The following is a 25061-nucleotide window of genomic DNA, read 5'->3' on the forward strand; positions in this document are numbered from 1 at the left end:
AAAGTACTTGGGTTTATAGGAATAGATCGCCATCTTGTGGCCAACAACAGTGAGCCAGGATCAAAATGTTGCATACATAAGGAATAATTTGTTTTCTGGATGAACATTTTAAAAGCATAGACATACTAATTTATGCCGAACAGTTTTGATCAAATAAATAATTGGGTTTTAGATCCTGAACTGATCAATGCATTTAAGCTTGCAGTCAATCACCAAGGTACCCCATTTCACTACTTGCTACTCAAAGTAGGAATTGCAGGGAAATGCGGTCCCTTGGCGATGGGCTGCAAGCTTAACTGCATTGATCAATTCATGAACTAACTCCATTATTTATTTGATTGTGTATTAAAATGAGCTAGTTTATTATGGTGATAGTTGAGCCCCCTGTTTCTTGTTTCTACATAGATACAGCTATGTATCGGTCAATCCATCTATATAGCTCTATAGAGATTTTTATTTACTGGTTTCTTATAAAAAAAATTAAAACACCTTTTGTTTTAAATATTATTTAATACAAAAAGTCACAGCTAACATCACAGAAAGAGGTGGTTAAGGTTAAAGAAAGCGTAAAGGCAATCTCACATTGATGCAAGAGGTTGCTAGCTTGCATGAGGACATACATGTACATTAGGTATTCAGCTCTGATTTTGATAACTAAAACTGGAACATGAAAAACAAATATTCTCTTCATGACTATAGCCAGATGCTGATTCACAAGTACCCCGATGCAGTAAGAACACAACATATTAAAAATGGGAGATATATAATGCCTGCTTTCTTTCTAATAAGCTGTTATAAAGTTCCACTTGTGTTTTCCATGGTTCAGTTTCCTTCTATAGATAAATGATTTTGACTATTAAAATATTTTCTATATTGCATTAGGCAAACACCCGTTTCTTAACTTCCCACTTCAACCCATTATCTTTCTTTGGAAACATAGGGTATTTATATAATCCAAGGTCTTGATCAAGGTCTTGATCAAATGTGTCTGTTCTTTTTCTTTAACATTTGTTCTTACAGTGACGGAACTAAAACTCTCCCTCCACACAGCAGAATCCAAATGTGCCAAGTTGTTAATGTAACTGCTCAGCACTGCGGCAAATGTCTGCAATAGTTATGTTTTTAGGTTCAATGGAACAGAACAGAATAGGCCTTCATTTGCATTTATTTTTCTTTCAAATAATATTCCTTAAAATAAACAAAAACCTTTAAAATAATCTGAAGTAAAAATTGCTAGTTAACCATGTTCATAAGGCAGTGACCTAATGTTCTACTGCTGCCAACCAGAGTACCGAGAATTGTTACCTATTTCCTCTGCCAGCTTTTGAGCAGGTAAAGTCTAGGTTGGACATTTCTTAGTGTCTCTGTGGAAGTGTGGATTTTTGGGTTTTGTCTTCTAGAGAAAGTACACCCTCTGAGAAAACAAACACAATCTTCTTTTTGTAGACACATCACTGACCGATAAAATCCAAATATGCCTCATCTCTCTAGCAGAGTTTCAGTCCTCGAACCACTTGCTTCTTTTAGCAGGAGCAGCTGAACTGGGCTTCCCTAGGATCTTGCGCTTGTACTGTTCCACCAACTGATTGAATCGAGCTTCTGCTTGGCTCCAGGGTTGTTTCTTCTTCTTTGTGGGTACCTGAGAAACAAAAATGAAAGTAAATCAGAACTTAACTTAGATGGCGCTATAGGTAGCTTACTTCTGCCTCCTATATTCCCCAATTTGTATTGTTATAAATTTCAATATATTTGTTCATCAGCTTGGTTGTTCTAAAAATTATCCTGAAAAACATTTGCAAGAAATGTGACGTGGAGTAGACACCCTTCATTCCTGAGTGAGTTGGTATTTAAGGGTTGTAGAGAATAAAAAATAAATTTTAAAAAATTCTCCATTGTAGTTCAAACGGAAAAGCCTTTGCAACAAAGACTAGGAAAAAAAAAAAAGTTTAATGATCATATTCTGAAAGCATCCTAACAATGAAAGGACTGCATTGAGGAGACTTGAGAGAATCCATTGCATAAAGGTTCTCTGACTACAGAGGGGCAGCCAATTTTTTTGTACCCAGCTGTCTTCCAGTTTTAGATCTCTTCAATCAAAGAATGACTGAACACAACCGGTACTGAACATTCCAGAGAAATCACAGAGGAAAAATCAGGTATTCCCTTTAGGTTACCAAGTGTCTGCAGGAACTCAACTTTCCTCAAAAAGATCTATGACTGACTAAATAAGGGGCTAAACCTAGACAAGCTTCTGGAAGACACACTGGCTCTTCTCTAACATAACAGGAAGACAGACTGGACTCTCTATAGCCCACATGTTGCTTAGAAGGATTTAGTGCTTGCCTATTTAAACTAGCATCTAGAAAAAAAAACAAAAAAAAAAAACACTGGCCTCCTCCTCTGTTAAAACAATGATTGGACCGAAAAGTTTGGAGTGTAGCACAGCTTGACTTAGGAATGAATGCATGCTGAAGGAGCAATGGCTAAATCGGCAATACCCTGTTGTCCTTTGGGCAAACTGACTGAAAGTTCATACATTGTCAGCTAGAAAACAAACAATTGCTGGAAATGGGGGATATAGGTGATCTTGAGAGAGCAGGAATATGGCTGTCCCTGTCCTCTTGAAAGAGGTCTTTGTGGAGGTATGAAAAAAAAAATCAAGAATGACTCCAGGAGGAAGGCTGGGGCATAAGCAAAACACGAAGGAGACAAAATGACTAGACAGACAGCAGACATGCAGTGCTTGGGGTCAACAGCAAAGGTGTGAGGGCCTACAGCAATGGAAGAAGGTGGTTGAAACACTCCCTTACGACATTTTACAAACAAATTTAAAAAAAAAAAACAAAGAAGAGCACACAACTCTGAAAGGAGACAGAAAAGTACTTGGGTTTATAGGGAATAAGTTTTGTTATTTTTCTCAGGGTGGGATTATAAACATTTTCAGACCCAAAAAAAGAGGAGCTACACTAGAATTAACTTCATAATTAACTTCACAACATTTATATGTAATATTTATTAGTGGATTAACCAGGTTTCAATCTTTTTATTAATATTTTTATTCTGGTTGTGGAAAGATGTATATTTTCTGGTACTGATGGACGTTTTGCATGAATGTTATAAAGAACATAAGAGTTAGTCACGGTAGACAACCACCACCTACGACGCAACTATTACTGACAGCTCCATCATGGGCTGTAAAACAAATGGAGGAACATTGCAGACCAATATATCATAATCAGATCTGTGATGGATGATATACATACCTCTTTTACTACTGTATTTTGTCTTTGATTCTTCCTGCTCTGTCCTTGAGGTTTAGATTTCTTTTGTGGAAGCTGCTGGACCTTCCCCTTGTCCCGTGCCCTTAGAAAGGAGAGAAAAAAAAAATATAGATTTTGAGGCTACCAGCTTATAAATAGCACACAATTATATACATGATGAAGGCCATCACAGGACTAACACTAATCAGATATTCCTTTTAAAATGAATAGTTTGTGCCTTTTTATAGTAACTTTTACTAAGCAAAACATTGGTAATGGAATTTATCAAAGACGCACATTTAATACATAGTTGCCATTAATGTTGTCTGCAAATTACATAATCCCTTATGAACAGTGCTATACACCATAATATGTAGCTATATATGGCAGGGCTCGACAAAACCCGGGGGCCAGGTCGCCACAGCGACCAGATTCTGCTTCCTGGCGACCAGATTTTTTTTGAAGGGAGGGTGGAAGCAGAATCTGGTCAGATCAGTGGCAGCCCGACCCCCGTCTCCCCCTCCTGTCACATCAACGCCCGCAGTGCCTGACCCCCCCGCCTCCCCCTCCTTTCAGAGCAGTGGCTCATCCCCGCCTCCCCCTTCCGTCACACTAGCGGTGGCAGCGCGGCTGGGCAGTCTCCTCCGCCTGTCACACCAGACGCCTGCAGTTCCTGACCCCCGACTCTCCCTCCTTTCAGAGCAGCGGCAGCTCATCCCCGCCTCCCCCTCCTGTCACACTAGCGGTGGCAGCGCGGCTGGGCACAGTCTCCTCCGCCTGTCACACCAGCCGCCTGCAGTTCCTGACCCCCGACTCTTCCTCCTTTCAGAGCAGCGGTGGCTCATCCCCGCCTCCCCCTCCTGTCACACTAGCGGTGGCAGCGCGGCTGGGCACGGTCTCCTCCGCCTGTGACACCAGTCGCCTGCAATTTCTGACCCCCGCCTCCCCCTCCTTTCAGAGCAGCGGCAGCCGATCCCCACCTCCCCCTCCTGTCACACTAGCGGTGGCAGCGCGGCTGTCCGGCGGCTCTGTGTCCGCAGGGACAGGTCGGACAAACTGTTGATTCTGCAGATGCAGCCTTCAAGCACCTTGGTTGCTGAGCAGGAATGTCAGCACAGAAGGGGGCAGCGGAGGTGCAGGGAGTGTAAGATCCGGGCAGGGCACTGCACCCTGCAAAGGAAGCTTAAAGAGAACACTGGGGTGGCTGGTGTGACAGGAGGGGGGGGGAGATGGATCAGGCACTGCGGGCGCCGTTGAGACAGTTGGGGGGGGGGGGGGGGGGGGACTGTGTCTAGCTGCTGCTCTGACAGGAGGAGGAGGCGGGGGTCGGGAATTGCAGGCAGCTGGTGTGACAGGAGGAGGGGACTGTGCCCAGATTAGATCCACAGCAGCAGTGAATCGTATATAGTTCTGTCTGCTTCGTGAATGCAGGCAGCTCCTCCCCCTATGAATGTGTAATGAGCGTCTCTTTGAATAATGTGCCCTTCTTTGAGATTGGGGGGGATGGGGAGAGACCCCTGTATTTCCAGACCCCTGCATTTCCAGACCCCTGCCTCCCCCTTCTGTCAGAGCAGTGGCAGTGTGATGCCCGATCCCCGCCTCCCCATCCTGTCACACCAGAGGCAGCGTGTCCGGGCACAGTCTTCCCCTCCTGTCACACCAGCGGCCCGCAGTGCCTGACCCGTCTCCCACTCCTGTCAGACTAGTGGGTACCTACTACTCATGCAGGGGCTTAGCCCCCTCCACCACCTGACAAAAGTCCCCCATTGGATGCAGGTCTTTCCCCCGGCCCTGCAGCCGCACCTCCACTTGTCCGGGGCACCGTTGAGCCCCACCAGTGCCACAGCTTCTTGCTGCTGGACTAGCGGGGCTGCATGGCTTCCAGCATGCAACCCCTGGCAAAGAGCATGTTACCCCTGGCATCAAGCATCAAAACCCATAGCAATGAGCATGTAGTTGAGCTCCACTTATGTGTGATAATATGTAAAAACCATTACTGCGTGTGGTATTATGTAATTGGCAATTCAGTGTTTGATAGAACATGTAATGGGCACTATGGCACGTGCAAATTTTGGCGGCGGGCACTCTCCCTTTTATTATTTTATCTGGCCCCTAAATTTTCATCCTGGCTCCTAGATTTTAAATAAATTTGTCAAGCCCTGATATATGATCTACTTCTCCTTTATACTCCAGCTAGGGACACCAGGATAAAACTCTCTTACGGTGAATAACTGCAGCATATTCATTGATGTATATTGAAGAAAAAAAGGGAATAAACTATTTACAAGTTTGCTAATCTGTGTAGAATTTATAAACCAAAATAAAGAATTCTGCAACCTGTAAACACAAATTAGCCTTTTTTAAAGCGTTCAATGACACCTTCATGTAATCTCTATGTAGAGGGAGTTGCTATGATTTCATTAGGCAGTCAGTTAAAGTGGGTACACACCTACAGGTTTATCTGTCCAATCTAGCTGGTGGGAACAAAAGCCTGGTAATGTATGGGAGTATATGATAATCAGCCATTCGCTCCCAAATGCTGGAAAATAAACAAAAGAGATTGTTTGTATAAATTTGTTAAATCAAATTGATTTAGACAATTTGTCTGAATGACCATTGTCTGTTTTCCAGAGTTTAAGAGCAAATTTTTGATTGTCATTGGTTCCAGTACATTACCAGATTTTGGTTCTCACCAGATAGATTGGACAGATAAATCTCTCGGTGTGTACCCAGCATTAGTGCACTACTGCCTCATAGCACTGAGATTTTAGGTTTGATTAGAACTATGGTCCTAACTGTGGAGTTTGTATGTTCTCCCCAAGCTTGGGTGGGTTTCCTTCTAGTACACCCCCCACACTGCCACCCCTCACCATCAAGCCAAAAATATACTGGTTGGTTAGTGGATACCTGATTTTTGGACCTGTGTGGGATGGCATATGTATAACTTTCCTCCTTTTCTTCCCATCTGGAAGCTTCTCGTGCTCGATTTCCTCCTTAGTTTGGAAACCTAACCATTTGGAATGCCCAGAAGATACTGCGTTTCCATCTTGCTTTTCTACTTTCACGTTGATGCCTACATCTGCAGGATGTGATCTTTTTGGCGGTGTTTTTTTAAATGTACCCTTCAGTTGTGTGACTTCTTTAGGTTTCTGATTGGTATTTACAGCACGTGCAGCCACCTGAGGCGTCTGCTGCATTTTTTTCCCTGCAGCAGGCAGAGTTACCGCTGAAGTTACACCAGCTCTTTGCGGTGTCTTCTTGGAGTTAGCCTGAGCTGGCTGCCCCTGAGTGGTTCCGGTTGGTTGTTCTTTTGCCTGCTTCTTCCGCAGTACCTCCTGAAAGCACAGAGAATAGCCATTCCTTGTTTAAAAATGGATCTTCATTGACCAATATAGGACCATAAGAAAATAGATAAAATTTCAAGATAAAAAATAAAATCCTACTTACTAGACTGCGCTGGGCTCTCTGCTCTTTAATCTTTAGTTTATTCTTATCCTCCAAAGAGAATTCTACAATTGGCCTCTGCAAATAAGAAACAAAAGATCATTCTCTGCTGCAGGGGTTAAAATGTTATACTCCATTTAAAAGGCTTAGCTGTAAATGAATGTAATCTTGCCTTGTTAATCAATGACAATTAAAAGAGAAACAAAATATCAGCATTAGTAAAAATAAGAACACTGCTGTGCAATGTACATTAAATAAACTTTGCCCTGACACTTTTAGAACATAGAAATAAAAGCTATGGAAATATGTCAACACCAAGAAATATAGGTATTTAGGTGTATCAAATTACATTAGAGAGTTCAAAAGTCAGAAAAAGATTTTCAAATACGTCAATAGCATACGAATATTAAAAAGAACATAGGCCCACTAACCAATAAATCGACGGAAATAGCTTTATAGAGGATAAGGGAAAATCAGAACGGTTCAACAAGCATTTCTTAGCAGTGTTTACTAGAGAGGAGCAGACTGTGGAACCCACAGGTACCATAAATGGGACGAACCAGACAGATCTTAACCCCTTCCCGACATTTGACGTACATTTACGTCATGGTCGGGATGTACTTCCCGACACATGACGTAAATGTATGTCATGACTTTAAACTGTCACCGCGTCTATAGACGCGGTGTCAGAGGGACGATGTCTGCTGTCCCTGACAGCAGACATCTTCCCTCATTGCCCAGGGGGGGCACCGATGCCCCCCCCCCCTCAGCGATCGCTGCGATTGGCTGTTCAAACGTGAACAGCCAAAAGCAGCGTTTACGGTGTTATGTGTATAATTTTGACTCTGCTGCCCCCTAGTGTCCAAAAAATTAAAAGCAGGTTGAAATAATGATGTAATAATAAAGTATAAATATGGTCTATGTTAGTTATTAACTATTTTGAGTGGTATGATTATTTGTCTCACAAGCAGAAAATTTAACATTTTGCAAATTGCAAAATGTTCAATTTTTTTACGACATTTTGGTATTTTTCACAAAAAAAACAGACTGTATTGACCAAAATTTACCACTAACTTAAAGTACAATGTGTCACGAGAAAACAATCTCAAAATCACTGGGATAAGTAAAAGCAAAAAAAAGTTATCCCCACTTAAGTGATACATGTCAGATTTGAAAAAAAGGCCTCTGTCAGGAAGGCAAAAACAGGCTGCGTCGGTAAGGGGTTAATATTGTTTTCATAACAGAGGAGATAAAATTGATGCTCAGCAAAATCAAAACAAACAGATCCCCAGGTCCAGATGGGATTCATCCTAGGGTCCTATTGTAATTAAGGGAGGGATTAGCAACCCATCTGTATTACATTTTTGAGAAATCATTTTTTTTATCTGGTAAGGTACCGAAAGATTGGAGAATAGGGTACTTGCTTCCTATCTGGGCACCCAGGTTTTCTACGTACGGCACCGTAATGAAATCGGATCGCATCGCAGCGGATTTGGTACTCGATGATGTACGATGGTATACGATGCGATCCGATTTCCCATAGGAAACAATGTGAAATGGCTCAATTTAGCCAAATTATCATAGGAACAATAGTAAATGGGCCAAAAACACCCCTGAACATTGAAATGTCCCCCCAAAAGTAGTTGACGCCAACCCCGCCATCAACGTGAACCCGAAGCGTGGCGAGCGCAGCGAGCCCGCGAGGGGCGGCGGTACGCGTCCTCCGACCTTTTCATGCCCTACTATCCACAAGGGCGTGGAGTGAGAATAGAATAGTGTGGCGAGCGCAGCGAGCCACCGCGCCCGAAGCGTGGCGAGCGCAGCGAGCCCCGCGAGGGGACGCGGATACCTTCACAGTTATACGCGTCCCCTCGCGGGCTTCCCAGGTGTCCATGGCGACGCGGACACCTGGGAAGCCCGCGAAGGGATGCGTTTACCTGTGAAGGTATCCGCGTCCGCTCGCCACGCTTCGGGCTCGGTGGCTCGCTGCGCTCGCCACACTATTCTATTCTCACTCCACGCCCTAGTGGATAGTAGGGCATGAAAAGGTCGGAGGACGCGTACCGCCGCCCCTCGCGGGCTCGCTACGCTCGCCACGCTTCGGGTTCACGTTGATGGCGGGGTGGCGTCAACTACTTTTGGGGGGACATTCCACTGCTCTGTGGGTTTTTTTGGGGTTTCTGGCCCATTTACCATTCTTCCCTATGCTGATTTGGGTAAATTGATCCATTTAACATTGTTTCCTATGGGAAATCGGATCGCATCGCATCGTTCAATATCGTGTATGTGTATTTGTGGTATCCGATGCGATGCGATCCGATTTTTATACGGAGAATAGCATGGTGTGCAATTAACTTAGCGGGCACCCAGATAGGAAACAAGTACCGAGAATAGCAGAGCTAGTACCTATATTAAAAAAAAAACTGGGTCATCCCTTTTTTTCCTCCCTTTTTTTTTTAATTATAGACCTGTGATATTATCAATAGTGGGTAAATTATTTGAGGGATTTTTTAATTAATTCTGGGCCCAGCACTATAAAAAGGACATCATAGAACTGGAAGAAGTCCACAAAATAGCAACAAAGCTAATAAAGGGAAGGGAGAATTTAAGCTACGAAGAAAGATTGAACAAATTGGGATGATTTATGCTAGAGAAGAGGCGTTTAAGGGGGGACATGCTCAACATGTACAAATATATCAGGAGCCAATATAAGGAACGGTCAGGTGCCCTTTTTTCTGTAAGGAAGAACTCTTCGGACATGTGGGAATGAGTTTAGATTAGAGGTAAGAAGATTTTGTTCCCTTACGGTCAGGGCAGTTAAATTGTGGAACTCTCTTCCTGGAGAGGTGGTGTTGGCGGACACAATAAATACATTTAAAATAAGGATGGACAAACACCTATTGGTTAAAAACATCCAGAGGTACAAACAACAGTCATAATCTGTCTTTAAAGATATTAGAATACACTACGTATAATAAGGGATGAAGCTGATAGATCATACACGCTAACCAAGGTTAAACTCGATGGATGCACGTCTTTATTCAGTCTTAACTACTATTTTACTATGCAATATAGCATCCTCCATGGCAGTGCCAGATTAAGCCTTCGGGGGGCCCGGGGCACTTTAGACAGGTGGGCCCCCTTGCACTTGTCATTACTGGCCGCAAACTGCATGGGGTAATATTACACTGTCAAAACACAGAGTAAAGGCAGTATAAACTTGGTCAATGGGTAACTTCAGGTGATATATATATAGAGATATATATATAGAGATATATATATATATATAGAGATATATATATATATATATATATATATAGAGATATATATATATATATATATATATATATAGATATATATATATATATAGAGATATATATATATATATATATATATATAGAGATATATATATATATATATATATATAGAGATATATATATATATATATATATATATATATATATATATATAGAGATATATATATATATATATATATATATATATATATATATATATATATATATATAGAGAGAGATATATATATATATAGAGATATATATATATATATATATACACACACACACACACACACACGAAAAGCCTGTGTTTGTCCCTCTGCACCTTACTCTGTAGGAGACCTCACAGTCCCAGTGCTGCCTCTGATTAAAAACCCTCCCATGACTAGGCTGCTGCTGCGGTTATCCATGGGCCTGAGAAGCATGTAATGAGCTCCACTAATCAGAGCTCAGCACAAACGGCTCAGCCTCTGCCCTCTGGTGCAAAGTGTCATGGGACTTAGTCAACTCCCAGTAATGCACTGCACACTTGGCTCCCAATGCTCAGCACCATTAATCATTGTCACATTGGCAGATAGGTGAAGCTTACCAAAAAAAGAAGAAAGATGGAGCAGCGCTAAAAAAAAAATTCAAAAGTGAGGATTGGTTGAACTATCACAATATTTTTATTAATGATGTTGATACACTACTAAAATGATTGTTGTGCAGCCAGCAAACACATTGAATAAAAACAATTTCAATAAAACACTAGGTGTGTATATTTGTATGGTTCCTCACCAATCAGAGAATAAGGGTGTCCTGGAGAGTCCTGTATTATGGGCCCATATAGGTGTTAAGCCCCCCATACACGGTCCGTTAATCGGATCCGTTGTGTGCTTAAACAGCACACATCGGATCGGATCGCATCCCTATTGCATGCAGTGCGATCCGATGTGTAGCTAGTACAAAAATTATGTGCAGCACATACTTTTTGTACCGTACTATGTGATGCGGAAGCGCGCATCGCATAGTACAGAACCGAGCCATACACAACGGACCGTGTATGGGCTCCTTTAGAAAGTTTCCCGAAAGGGCATCCAGAGGGAGATTCACTTGTTGCAAATCTCGTGCTTGGCGTGGCCCAGATTGGCACAAATAACCAACTCCTGCTGCCGAATATCTTGTGAGTGATGGAAAAAGTTCTCAACCTTCAATGGATGAACCAGCAATTTGTATCCGATTTGGAGAGGGGAAATTATTTCTTCTTTTTTTTTGGTATACTACACAGGACTCACCATCCTGTCTTAGAGCAGCAGCTGGGCAGGACCAATCCGGGTAAGCGCCCCTGGCCCAGGCTCTCCTTGTGAGATCTGGTCCCTACATTTTTTCCTCTTGTTGCTAGATAGGTGAAGCTGCAGCACTACCCCACTCCCATGCACAAAATCTTTAGCTAAAAAAAAAAAAAAAAAAAAATCTGGCCCTGCTCCATGGACTCCTCACCAGTTTCAGATTCTATTCACCACAGCAAAGCTACTCATTGTAATTCAGACTGTCTACTTAGATATGATTCTGTACAGAGCATTTTGGCAGGACAGTGATAAGCTGAATATTAGAGGTAACCCTCAGTTAGTGCACAGAAATATTTATGGAGATCAGTTCTCACCTTTTTTGGCCCAAACAGATCGGGATTGTTGTTGACCTGCCTCAGGGCTGCCAGTGCATGCTCGTGCTCAACAAACTCCACAAAGGCATAACCCAGAGACTGACCCTTCCGATTTCCACCCACACCTTTCAGATCTTTCATCACACGGCACTGATAAGAGAAAGAAGAGCATACCGCTGAAGCAATGAATAAGAATAATACAGAAAAATAAGAAAATTACTAAGATGGTAGTCATGATAAAGAAAATAAAAAACAGCTTCAGAACAAGACTGAAGACTATGTTAAAATGGGTAGCGGGGGACACTTCACCAGTATTTTATTGTATGCTGCTTTTTGGTTGGAGGTGACTTTTCTACTACAGAAATCCTTTTCCCTTTAGGTATACACTAGACTCAGAAGTCCATAAAAGGAGGGGGATGTAGTTGGCATCAGTTAAAATAGAGATGCCGGAATCCCAACTGTGAGTATCAGGGGAAGGATTAAGTTAGGCTGCGGGAGGACAGGCATAGGTTACCAATAGGCTGTAGTAAGGGAGAGGTAACAATACTTTCCCTAAAAAAGTTGGGATCCTGTCTGTTGGGATGCCAGTGTCGACCTTATGACCGCCAGCATATTAAGCAATAGGATCCCATACCCAACCTAAAACAGAAAAATAAAGGAATGAGGACAAAAAGTTGCCTAATAATTATCCAGTGTGAAACAATCCACCACCTGTGGGGGCGGGGCTGAAAAATATACAGTATGAGAACTATAGTGACAAATGAGAGATCATCATTAATAAGCCAACATGTCTTCTTACCTCTTTGATTTTAATTGATCGCTCTCCACCTGCAGCATTGTGAAACAGCTGACGTAGCTTTTTGTCATCCACTGACTTGGGAATGTTGTGGACACACAGACGGGTCTTCGAGACAAAAATGTGCTGAAACTTCAACTTTTGGCGTTTTATTTCTTCAAACTGGGGAGCAAAGCAATACACCATGAGAACAGCTACCATAATGAACTGAAGGAAAGCAGGACTTAAAGCCTCAACTTACACCCTATGTGGGGTGCACCCCCCTAATGACTTGGGGATACACAAACAAAGCTTGGTAGGTACAGATCAATTTTCCGACCAAGACCAAAATTATAAGCAGTAACTGCCTGGCATAACAGCCTTCTATATGCTGTTAAAGCGGTTCATTGAAGGGCCTAAATATAGATTTGAGTGTAAACCAGCTACTAATTATTGCATGCACATTTATGCATTTAGTTCTTTTTAGAACAATGGGTATCTATTATGAAAAAACCTGTTACTACTGCAAAAATTCCACAACAGGGAATAAATCAGCTAATCTGTCATAGGTTGCTAAAACTTGTAGGAATGTTTCTAAATGTCCTCAGAGAAGAACCTTATTTTTGGTCATACAAGCTAAGGCACAGAATGGGCATTTGTTTCTTAACAGAGTTCAAATCGCAGGAGCTTTTTCACTCCTCACACGTAACCGTGGAGTCACAGCTCCACCTTCTGACAAGGAGGTAACTTCCTATATACAGCCCATATATGATTTGTTCTTACCCTAGTTCGCTTTGCCAGGTCTTCTGCACTCACTCCTTCTGCCGCTTTTGTTCCTTCTCGGATCACTGTAAATATTTGGTGTAAAAAGTAACACTGAATATAATGCAATTCAAGTCATCACAACTGCATATTTTGTACTGTAAACTGCACCTTCATTAGCAACTCTTTCTACGGGACCTTAAATATGATTTTCCCAAAGATATAGTGGCAGCCTGAAGCAGACAAGGGTACTTATATAAACAATAATAAATGTTATAACAACTCACATAACTAAACACTTTTTTAAATGTAAAATGTATAAAACACTGTGCTATTAGGTTTATACTGCATGCCAATTGTGAACACCAAGTAATTGGTCTGAATATTTTAAAGTTTATGCAGATTGGTTACGTGAACCAATAAGAACTCTTCAGTGGAAGACACAAGACATTAGCCTGACAACGGAGTGATCTCACCACGTCATTCACTTATTATTAGGAAGGGATCAAAATAAGAAAAATCTTAAAAAAAAATAAAAAAAACACTACTGTGCTCACCATGCTACACTCAGCACACTATTTTATTCTCCCACCATGGCCTAGTGGATGGCAGGGCATTAAATACCACCTGTCAGCACAAAAAAAAAGGTAAAAACACCATGTCGACTTTTTGACTGTGGACCTAGCCCATGTCAACATAATTCATGTGTTGACCTAATGACCCTGTCGCCCTTCATTCATGTCGGTCTAGTGACCATATACCACAGACGCTTATCTTATCAACATCTCATAGTGGAGAATGCACACAAGTACATTAGGAGGTAGACGTGGATAAATCATGATACTGTATATGAGAATTATATTACCTGTAAGGGACATAATATATTTACTAAGACTTGGAAAGAGATAAAGTGGAGATAGAAAGTATGAGCTAATAAGTCCCTAACTGACATTTTAAAGGCAGTGTTTCAAAAATGACAGAAGCTGATTGGTTGGTAGTTTTTCTCATTCCATTTTAGCACTCTCTCAGGCTTAGTAAACAGGCACAAATTAACCAGTCCAGAGGGTAAAATACGCGCATAAATATATAAAGCACAAAACTAAAAAGTATTTTTGATTTAAAGTCCATCAGAATAATTTTTTAACTAGATTTAACCAGTGAAGTTGTTAAAACAAACTAACAATAAAAAAAAAAAAAAACAGCTTGACAATTGTCACTTTAGAAAATGATAAAAACACATAAATAAAAAACATAATAAAATTATTTTGTGGTTCTACAAATATTACTGAATAATTTTCCTAGATCAATTACACCAATAAAATACTATAAATATGGTTAAGTCCAATAAATCTGCTAACTTATTTAGGCAGGTATTCAATGCTTTCTATGGGGAGTTGCAGCGAATCCTGTGTAGGATTCGCTGCACTTTCTCCCCAATTCTCCCTCTAGGGAGATTCGCCGGGCAGCCGCCCATTCTCCCTATTCAACGCCTCAGGGGCTCACTGCCCCTAGCGGCGAATTTTAACCCCCCTCGGCGAATGACGCCAGGGACTTGGGGGACGGCTGCAGGCAGGGAGATGGAAGCCTCCCTGCCTGCGCCGGACACTGCGGGGGTGAAGGAGGGCTGTGGGGGACAGAGGGAGAGCCCCCAGAACTGGCAGGGGGCTGTGTTAGGGAGCCGCTACACACTGGTCCCGATCGTGCATGTGTAATGATCGGGACGCGTGTGCAGTGAATATATGAATATTAATGAGCGGCTCCCGGCTCGGCCCCCTGCTATAGCTAGATAGAGATATAGATTTAGATATAGATATAGATATAGATATAGATATAGATATAGATATATATATATATATATATATATATATATATATATATGTGTTTAAAAAAAAAACGAAAATATATTCATGTGCTGCAAGCACATGAATAAAAATAGCATGCCCCTTCACAGAAAAAAAAAAAGGAACTTATGTAATATCTGGACTCCCATTTTTCTTATGAGACCGCGTCCCCTCGCGGGGCTCGCTGTGCTCACCACGCTTCGGGCACGGTGGCTCGCTACACTATATAAAATCAACTCCATGTGTAGTTGGATAGTAGGGGTATGAAAAAATGGGGTGCATTTAACATGGGAGTCCAGATAATACATAAGTACCAAAAAAAATCTGATTTTTTTGACACCAAAATAAAAATAAAAAACGCTTTATTTTCAAAGATCACATTCCAGTTCTCCAGAAAAAGATGACAACTGTAAAATGGAGAATCCGGGGAAAATCACTGGAGAAAGCAGTTCTCCACTTCAGCATTGAATACACTCTCGGCGAATTCCACTAAAAACCCCATTGAAAACCACTGGCGAATCGCGGAGAATCACAAACAGAGAATCGCCAGACATTCGCTCTTCATTTGCAGAGAATTGTGTCCATTGAATAGGGCGAATTGTTTTTCCAGTGAGAAAATTCCCTGTAAACCCGGGGAATTGACTGATTCCCCAGAAAATATGGAGAATCAGAGGCATTGAATACTGGCCTTAGTGTCAAAGTGTAATGCTGTGCACACACTGAGATTTGACTATATAGTCAAAAAAAAGTTATAGTCACAAGTTTTTTACCTTGCGATCCCGATGCAGGCTCCCGTGACATCACAAATCGAAATTGATAGACAGGGCTGCAATGACTATATATTGCAAATCGAATGTAGATGGCATGAATTGTATGCAAATAGTACAGAGATAGCAAAGATTGCATAGCACTCAAATAGCAAGGGAATCTCACCGTGTGTACATAGCATTAGTCTCCCACACTAAATTGCAAAGTACTCACATCCTTCTCTTGCCAGGTGCAGGTTTCTCGTTCCTGTGGGTTTTGTAACCTTTTTTTGCCGTAATTTCCCAGCTTCATCTCTGCTTACAGCCAGATCTACCAATAGCTTCCTTCCTGCAAGTACCAGACCTTCATTCTGAACAAGACCAAAAATAAAATGTGACACGTGATACTGCAGAAGGAGCTCTTAATTTTAAATATTCTCACTGTAGAGCAAGTAATTATTGTCACACAATGACATACATTATATATATTATATTCGGGTTAAAACACCAGGACCAGTAATACAGGATTTAGGTAGCAGGATAATTTTAACAGAAAAAACACATACCTCTGCAGACTCATCCTTGGCAGCTGCTAGGCACTTCTCAGCTGCAGCTTTATCCACAAACTGCACAAATGCACATCCTGAACAAATAGAAACAGAGTGAAATGGAAAGATTGACCGATTTAGGGTTTTTCTCAGATTGCACACTTTTCCTGGCTATGTTTTTGTCCACATATTTTATAATTGAAAGCCACAAGCACTGATTTTGCCCATTACACTGACCATAAACAATTTGAATTGGTTCTGGACCACCAACCTGAGGCACCCCTGCAAGTGCTCAGAGGCACAAAAGGGAGCCTAGGCGCACAGTTTGGGAACCACTGCCACAAGCATTGAGTGTATTGACATTTTATGCACATGTTAAAATTTACTCGATTTCTTTAGTGGAGCAAGCAGCAGACAAAAAGGTTCTAGATGTGTGGGAAAGAAATTAGATGTTTATTGTAGGTGTGCGATACAAAATAATGGAACACTGGGTAAGATTAGACATACCTGCACTTCTTATATTGCCAGACCACATAAACAGCACATGTAGTTTAAGTCTTTCTTTTGTTAAAATGTGTAATTAACTTCAGAAAATGTTTATAATTAAAAACTTCTATTACTGCATATACATCCTGATAAAAACATGCTGACCTTTAGAATGCTCCGTGTCAGGGTGCAGAACTATCCGGACATATTTAAGGTTTCCAAATCTCAACATCAATTCCTCAAGATCTTCCTCTTCAGAATTAAAAGACAGATTCCTAAGCAGTAGTAGAAAAGCGTTAAAGCATTCTGTCTAATATCTATATATATATATATGAAAAAAGATAGAAGACAGAGCGCGCCACTATTTTATGGAGATCCACCACCAGAAGGATCAAGAAAATATATCGACAGGTCACTGTACAACAGTATTTAAACATTTTTGCTTGTATGCAGTCAGTTGGTCGAATCGATATAATCGATATAAATCAGGAAAAAAAAACCTGCAGGTGGTTGATACTTGTCTGCTGTTGTTCCAAATATTGAGGAACTGGCTTGAAGAGAATCTCTCAAGACCTGTTTTTTTAAGCGATACATATGAAAATTGTTGCAGCTGGATACCAGCATTAAGATCTCCAAGGGATCCATTTGCACACTTTTGTACAGTTTGTCAGTAAGACCGCTATCCGGAGTGAAAACTTACATTCACTATCCATTTACCTAAGGAAAGTTACCCCTGAGGAAGTCATTTTTTTGACGAAACGCGTTGGGTATTTTTTCCTGATTATATTGATTCGACCAACTGACTGCATACAAGCAAAAATGTTTTTACTTTGTTTTTAAATTACTTGTATTAAATACTGTTGTACAGTGACCTGTCGATATATTTTCTTGATCCTTCTGGTGGTGGATCTCCATAAAATAGTGGCGCGCTCTGTCTTCTATCTTTTTTCTTCTATTCCCCACTTCCCCCCTAACAGGGGGGACTGACAGAGTGCTGCCCAATCTACTTTATCTAGCGCATTGAAAGGGTACCCCACTCTTTGAGAATATATATATATATATATATATACATACACATACATACACACACACACACACACACACACACACTCAATATATCCATATGATCACTGTGTTTCAGTTCAGTAGGAAGCGCGGCACCAGGCGTGGTCAGTTATTTCAGTCGGCACTCCTAAATAACTGGATAAGTGTAGGCCCAAGGTGGGTTGCTGCAGTAATAAATAGTACTGAATGGGATAATTGGGCACCATGAAGCTTTCCTGATTGCAGCAAGCAGACTCAAGTAGTGAAGGTACCATCAATATAGATATCCACATCATCTAAATTGGGCAGCTAAAACAACATGGGACCAAGTGCCATGCATATGGAGCTTACCATGAGAGCAATCCTACACTGATGACCATGAAGTAGTTATGGGTTTGATACTAGATTTCATCGGGACAATTTGTTTTGGTACTTGTGTAGTTTCACGGCGCCAGTAGATTGCATGCGATATCGCATGCGATTCGACATGCGATATCGCATGCGATTAACTATCCATTTCATTACCCCACTATCCACTAGGGCGTGGAGTTGATTTTATATAGTGTGGCGAGCACAGCGAGCCACCGAGCCCGAAGCGTGGCGAGCGCAGCGTGCCCCGCGAGGGGCCACGAAATGTATTTGACGGAATTGAATGCAAATGGCATGCAATATCGGGAGTCGCTTTGAAACAACGTCCGTGTCCCCTCGCGGGGCTCGCCACACTATATAAAATCAACTCCACGCCCTAGTGGGGTAATGAAATGGATAGTAAATCGCATGCGATGTCGGATGTCAAATCGCATGCGATCTACTGGCGCCGTGAAACTACACAAGTACCTTTTTTTTTACAGGTGTTTATTTGAACCATTGTTCTGTAACAGCAAGTGGTTTCAAGATTGCTCTCATTCAACCATTGGCAGATTTATAGAGTATGCAATTTAATCTCCCCTATGTCGCCCTGTAATATATGATCACAAGCTTCAAAAGCTTCAAAGATGTGTAAACCAATTTCATCAAGAACATTTTCTACACTGGATATTAAAGAGAAGACTCACCTGATAAACAATGTTTTTCCTTCATTGACATCAGATGGTAATAGTTTTTTCTTCTTCGGTTCTACTTTTTTACCTGTAATGCAATATAAAGTATATTTTTTAATGCACGTCAAGATCAGTAATAGCCCATTTTCCATTAATTAGACCTACATACCTTTCTTCTCGCTCTCAGAGTCAGACTCCTCATCTTCCATGTCACTTTCCTGCCCAGAGTCTGCAGATACATCATCATCATCCTCATCCTCTTCCTCCTCATCATCATCAGCAGCATTCTTGCTTCTGGTGAGGACGATCATTATTATATGTTATATATACTCCAGGTATTTTACCTCATTCCATATGTCATGTCCTCTTGCCCCTCACATTAGATGTTCTGAACTTCTCCCATGTGTTTAGGACTCTGTCCTGAACTTATTCAGCAGAGGTACTACAACAATTACAGTTCAAGTCACCCTGAAAAGCTAGGTGTCCTTTACATCAAATCCTTTGATAAAGCAATTTTTGACAGAGCAAAATGCATCAGTAGACGCTTCCTGGACAGAGCCATTGTCTACATCTAGATCCATCTTTGGACTGATCCGGACCAGACCCAAATGTCCTTCATTATAAGTGCCTTCATCCTAAGAACAGGAGTTCTTACTACCAGCCTTTCATCAAAAGGCCAAGCTTTTCCTCCGTGGTGAACTAGACTCTTATCTGGAGCAGCTTAATACACCTACTTAGGAGGCAAACAGAAGTGCGGGACTGCTTACCCATCTACGGTGGGCGGTAAATAAAACATCACTTACCTACTTTATGCACCTACAAACAAGAGGCATAATAATAGGAATGGACAGCCCTTCTTATACTTACCAGGAACTGTGTAGGACCTTTGCTGAATATATGCATATTGAATTGGTTTTATTCACCTAATACTATTGGTCAACACTGTATGTGTTTTATTAAAACGTATCTATTTTTGTAAAATCGGTCCAATTGATTTATAGGATATTTATCCTTTTTTATATGGTTTAAGTGCTGCTACCAATTTTCTTCTCTGTAGATCATTGGGATTGACTGTCCCATTTACAGCAGCTGCTGGTAAGTTAGTTCCTATCACAGCGATATCACCACTTAGGGGGTATCGAACAGTTGTTGTTTACAATTGTATGCAAGACACCAAATGAGGCGCAGAATGTAGCAAGGAACAGAAGCGGTGTCATTAACAAATGCAATGTAGGTCCAAGGTTTAAAATTACTTTTAGGTTAGCTGCATGCGTTATCAGGCAGTATAAGGGTTCTAAAGGCCAAAGCATTGTTACTACAGTAACGACATGTAATTCCCTGCTACAATCTATCTACCCAGGATTTATCTGTAAGCTTACTATATGACAGCAGCCAAATCCTTTCAGAGGCAAATGTGACAAACTGTTGAGGGGAAAACAAGCAATACTGCACAATGATGGAGAGATCCTGCTTTACCCAAACAGATCATATGTATTTATAGTTTAATGTTGTACTCTAGAAGCAGGTGTTACAGTCAGGTGTTACAGTCCTAAAATCTTAGTCTATTGTAGATAACCAAACTCACATTTTCTGGCCGCTTTTTATAGGTTTACTATCATCTTCTGTGTCTTCGTCCTGGTCAGTGTCTTCTTCCTCTCTTGATGAATCTTCTTCTTCCTCCTCACTGTTTTCTTCTTTTTTAATTGTGATTTTTTCTTGGTCATGTGAAGAATTAGCTTCCTCATCTGTTGAAGTTTCCTCTTCCCCTTCACTTTCTTCTGGATGTGACTTTTCTTTATTTTGAATGGATTCTAAAGTTATACATAAATGCAGAACAGTGTTAGGAGGTGATCTGTATTGTTGTTGTTTCTATTTATAACCTATTACAGGTCGAGTATCCCGTATCCGAATATCCGTTATCCGAATTATTCCCGAAAACCAGACATTCCAGTAGGTGGAAACAAAATTTTTTTTTTTATAAAAACTCACTGGGGACATTTGTAACAGCATCACTGGGGACATGATATGTAACTGGCACTATATATGTGCAAGACAATGATTGCTTGGCATTCAAATTCAGTATCTGAGATAGTACACACATTTTGTTTCATGTTTTGAAACCTTGTTTTTTGAACAAATAAAATATATTTGTGTGTATTTTATGTGGTAATAAAATATATTTGTGTGTATTTTATGTGGTAATAAAATATATTTGTGTGTATTTTATGTGTTTATACAGCATAAATGCAAGATACTTCAAAATACATCATTGAAATATTAAAATATTCCGAAATACGGAATAATCCGTTATCCAAAATTCTCCTGGTCCCGAGCATTTTGGATAAGGGATACTCAACCTGTACAGTATTTGCCTAACTGCAAGTCGCAAACCTATGGAAAAGGGTTATTGCCAGTAGTAGTAGTAGTACGTTTATTTATAAGGCGCCGCAAAGTGTCCGCAGCGCCGTACATAGCAAACAAAAAAAAACAAATTACAAGGTAACGTACAGGGTGTGTTGAAAGATACAGTATAAATAGGGGTATAGCTGGTAGAACTAAAATCAGCATCAGTTCAGAAGTAGGTGTCAAAATTGTCAAGGAGACTGAAGATGAAGTAGAGGAAGGGAAGAACAGGAGAGGAGCACAGGTGAGGTAATGAGGTAGGGTGAGTACGTGAGGAAGGAGGGCCCTGCTCATAAGAGTTAACATACTAAAAATAGGTGGGTGGACGAACGTAATACAATAGGATAAGTAGGAACGGAGGGGAACGGAGGCAGGATAGGAGGATCAAAAGAGGTTAGGAGGAGGGATAGGCTAGAGGGGGGAGGTGGAGGTAGAGCGGCGGGAGAGGAAGATGAGCCTAGCAGCAGCATTAAGAATGGAATGGAGAGGTGCGAGGCGGGTGAGAGGTAGCCCAGAGAGAAGGATGTTGCAGTAGTCAAGGCGGGAGATGACAAGAGAGTGAATGAGAATTTTGGTCGCGTCAGTGGAGAGGAATGGTCTGATGCGTGAGATGTTGCGTAGGTGAAAGCGGCAAGACTGTGAGGGAGCACGAATGTGGGGGGTGAAAGAGAGGGAGGAGTCAATGATGACACCGAGGCAGCGCGTTTGGTCGGTGGACGTGATCTCGGTTTCACCAATGCTGATGGAGATAGTGGGAGAAGAGGGGATGTTCGGGGGATGGAAGATTAGAAGTTCAGTTTTAGCCATGTTTAGTTTCAGGAAGCGTTGGGTCATCCAGGCTGAGATGGCCGTGAGGCATTCAGAGACCTTGGACAGGAGTGATGGGGATAAGTCGGGGGAGGAGAGATAGATTAGGGTATCATCAGCATAAAGGTGGTAATGAAAACCATAGGAGCTGATGAGGGTGCCCAGAGAGGTGGTGTAGAGGGAGAAGAGGAGAGGGCCAAGGACTGACCCTTGGGGAACACCGACTGGCTGGGGGGTAGTAGGAGAGGAGGAGCTCAGAGTGGAGACGGAGAAGGAGCGATCGGAGAGGTATGAGGTGAACCAGGAGAAGACCGTGCCAGTGATGCCAAAGGAGCGGAGGGTGTTGAGCAGGAGAGGGTGGTCAACAGTGTCAAAGGCAGCCGACAGATCAAGCTGGATGAGGATAGAGAAGAGGCCTTTGGATTTAGCCGATAGTAGATCGTTAGTGACTTTGGTCAGGGCAGTTTCAGTGGAATGTAAAGGGCGGAACCCGGATTGGAGGGGGTCTAGAATGAAGTTAGCAGTAAGGTGGCTTAGGAGACGATTATATGTCAGACGTTCTAGGAGTTTGGAGGCAAAAGGGAGGAGGGAGATGGGCCTGTAGTTGGATGGAGAGTTGGGGTCCAGATTTGTTTTTTTGAGAATTGGGGAGACAAGAGCGTGTTTGAAGGAGGAAGGGAAGATCCCAGAGGATAGGGAAAGATTAAAGAGGTGAGCCAGGTGAGAGCAGACTGATGGACTGAGACGACGGATAATATTGGAGGGGATAGGATCGAGCGGGCAGGTGGAGGGAGAAGCGGATTGAAGTATAGAGTGGACTTCAGCAGCAGTGGTGGGGTAAAATGAGGACAGGGGTTGGAAGGAGGGGAGTGGAGATGTAGGAGGAGAGGAGGGAGAGGGTGAGGTCATGGCAGCAGTGATGGCAGTCCTGAGAGAGGAGATTTTGGTTGAAAAGTAGGTAGCAAAATCAGCGGCTACGATGGAGGACGGAAGAGCTGGAGGAGGGGGGGAGAGCAAGGAGTTGAAGGTGGCGAAGAGCCCGCGGGGATTGGATGATTGGGAAAGGATGAGGGACTTAAAGTAGGATTCCTTGGCCAGAGCAAGGGCAGAGCTGAAGGAGGAAAGAATGAATTTGAAATGGAGATAATCCGCAAGGGAGCATGATTTCTTCCAGAAGCGCTCAGCAGTGCAAGAGCACTTTTTAAGGAATCGGGTGATAGGTGAGTGCCACGGTTGGGGGTTGGAGCATTGAATGGGGATAGAGGGGGGAGGGCAGGCAGAGTCCAATGCCGAAGATAGGGTGTCATTATAGAGGGAGGCAGCGAGGTTCGGGCAGGACATGAGGGCGATTGGGGCGAGAAGAGGACACAGCGTGTTTGAGAAGGCAGCAAGATCAAGTGTGTTGACGTTATGCCGTGAGACAATGCGCTTGGGAGGGGGGGAAGCAGTGAGGGAGAAGGAGATGAGGTGATGGTCAGAAAGAGGAAAAGCTGAGATAGTGTAGTCAGTAAGGGAACAAGAGCGAGAGAAGACGAGATCGAGGGAGTGTCCTTGGATGTGGGTGGGAGAGGTAGTCCACTGAGATAGGCCAAGAGAGGAGCAGAGAGAGAGGAGTTTTGAGGTGCCAGGATCAGCGGGGTTATCCAAGGGGATGTTAAAGTCACCAAGAATGACAGATGGCAGGTCAGAGGAGAGGAAGTGTGGAAGCCAGGCGGCGAAGTTGTCAAGAAATTGGGAGATAGGGCCAGGGGGGCGGTAGATTGCAGCGACACGGAGGTGGTAGGGGTAGTATAGACAGATAGAGTGAGACTCAAAGGAGGAGAAAAGGAGAGAGGGTTCAGGGTGAATGACACTGTGGGTGCATGAGGCTGAGAGGAGAAAACCCACACCGCCACCTTGGCGACCGTCAGGCCTGGGAGTGTGAGAGAAAGAGAGGCCACCGTGGGAGAGAGCAGCTGGAGAGACAGAATCAGAGGTGGAGAGCCAGGTCTCGGTGATAGCAAGGAGGTGGAATGCTCTAGAGATGAATAGGTCATGGATGGCAGGGAGTTTGTTGCAGATGGATCTGGCATTCCATAGTGCACAGGAAAGAGGGGGGGGTGGGTTGTGTATTTATGTGGATAAGGTTTTTGGGATTGCAGAAGCGAGGGGGGGTCATTGGGAGGGTGGGGGTGCGGGGGCGAGTGGTCAGGATAGGTATGGGATGGGAGGGGGGAGGAGCAGTTGGAGAACAGTACATGTAAAGCTCCACTTTATTTAAAAAAAAAAAAAAAAACACACAACTAATTCCTTAAAATAAAGACGCTATGTATAACTGCAGTCACGGGAATCTAAAAATATGAAAGGGTGGGGGGTGCATGCATTACGGATACCACTAGATCCCTGCACCACCCCAGCGGCCCAACAAGGAGATAAGTGTAGCCTTTGGACAGCAGGAAACCCCTCCCAACAACAGTGAAAGTGGTAATCACCCCATTGTAGCATCTTTGGTCTGAGTGGAAATAACCCCAAAACAGTTCTTTACTATTCCGTGGTATAGTGGTTAACTGGTTAACTGTGCTCGCATTTATGGATGAAAACAGAGCATTTTAATTTACAGCCACCATATACATGAGCTGCAGACTCTACATTCATCCGTTTAGTACAATTGTATAGCTATTGCGCTGATTGTATTAAAGAAATTGAGTAAACTAACAGTACATCCCTCCCTTCCTCTTTGTTCCGCCACCGACCGCCACCTGACCTCTCACCTAATCACCTTCCCCCACTCCAGTGTCCAAGACTTCTTTCGTGCTGCCCCCCTGCACTGGAACAACCTCCCGCCACCCATCAGGCTTTCTGATTCCCTTACCTCCTTCAAGCGCTCCCTCAAAAACTTCTTCTTCCGACTAACCTATCCCTCCTCCTCCTAACCTGTCGCTCCTCCTATCCTGCCTACCCTACCCCTCCATCCGTTCCTACTTATCC

The 25061-nt window shown here is 42.5% G+C and overlaps 1 protein-coding gene across 1 annotated transcript in view; it reads right to left on the minus strand.

Annotated features, from left to right (window-relative positions):
- Window positions 1–490: 490 nt before the first annotated feature.
- Window positions 491–25061, minus strand: part of RBM28 (RNA binding motif protein 28) — a 42877-nt gene continuing 18306 nt past the window's right edge. The window contains exons 7-19 of the mRNA XM_083183256.1: window positions 20470–20695; window positions 19054–19178; window positions 18900–18972; window positions 16966–17075; window positions 16333–16409; window positions 16002–16137; window positions 13201–13265; window positions 12442–12600; window positions 11643–11792; window positions 6708–6782; window positions 6168–6595; window positions 3264–3363; window positions 491–1639 (exon numbers count right to left, since the gene is read on the minus strand). Of these exons, the coding sequence (XP_083039382.1) occupies window positions 1499–1639; window positions 3264–3363; window positions 6168–6595; window positions 6708–6782; window positions 11643–11792; window positions 12442–12600; window positions 13201–13265; window positions 16002–16137; window positions 16333–16409; window positions 16966–17075; window positions 18900–18972; window positions 19054–19178; window positions 20470–20695 (1865 nt within the window). The 3' untranslated portion in view covers window positions 491–1498. The remainder of the gene's footprint in view (window positions 1640–3263; window positions 3364–6167; window positions 6596–6707; window positions 6783–11642; window positions 11793–12441; window positions 12601–13200; window positions 13266–16001; window positions 16138–16332; window positions 16410–16965; window positions 17076–18899; window positions 18973–19053; window positions 19179–20469; window positions 20696–25061) is intronic.

This window comes from Crinia signifera, chromosome 4, assembly GCF_055691185.1.
Source record: "Crinia signifera chromosome 4, ASM5569118v1, whole genome shotgun sequence".
Lineage (NCBI taxonomy): Eukaryota > Metazoa > Chordata > Amphibia > Anura > Myobatrachidae > Crinia > Crinia signifera.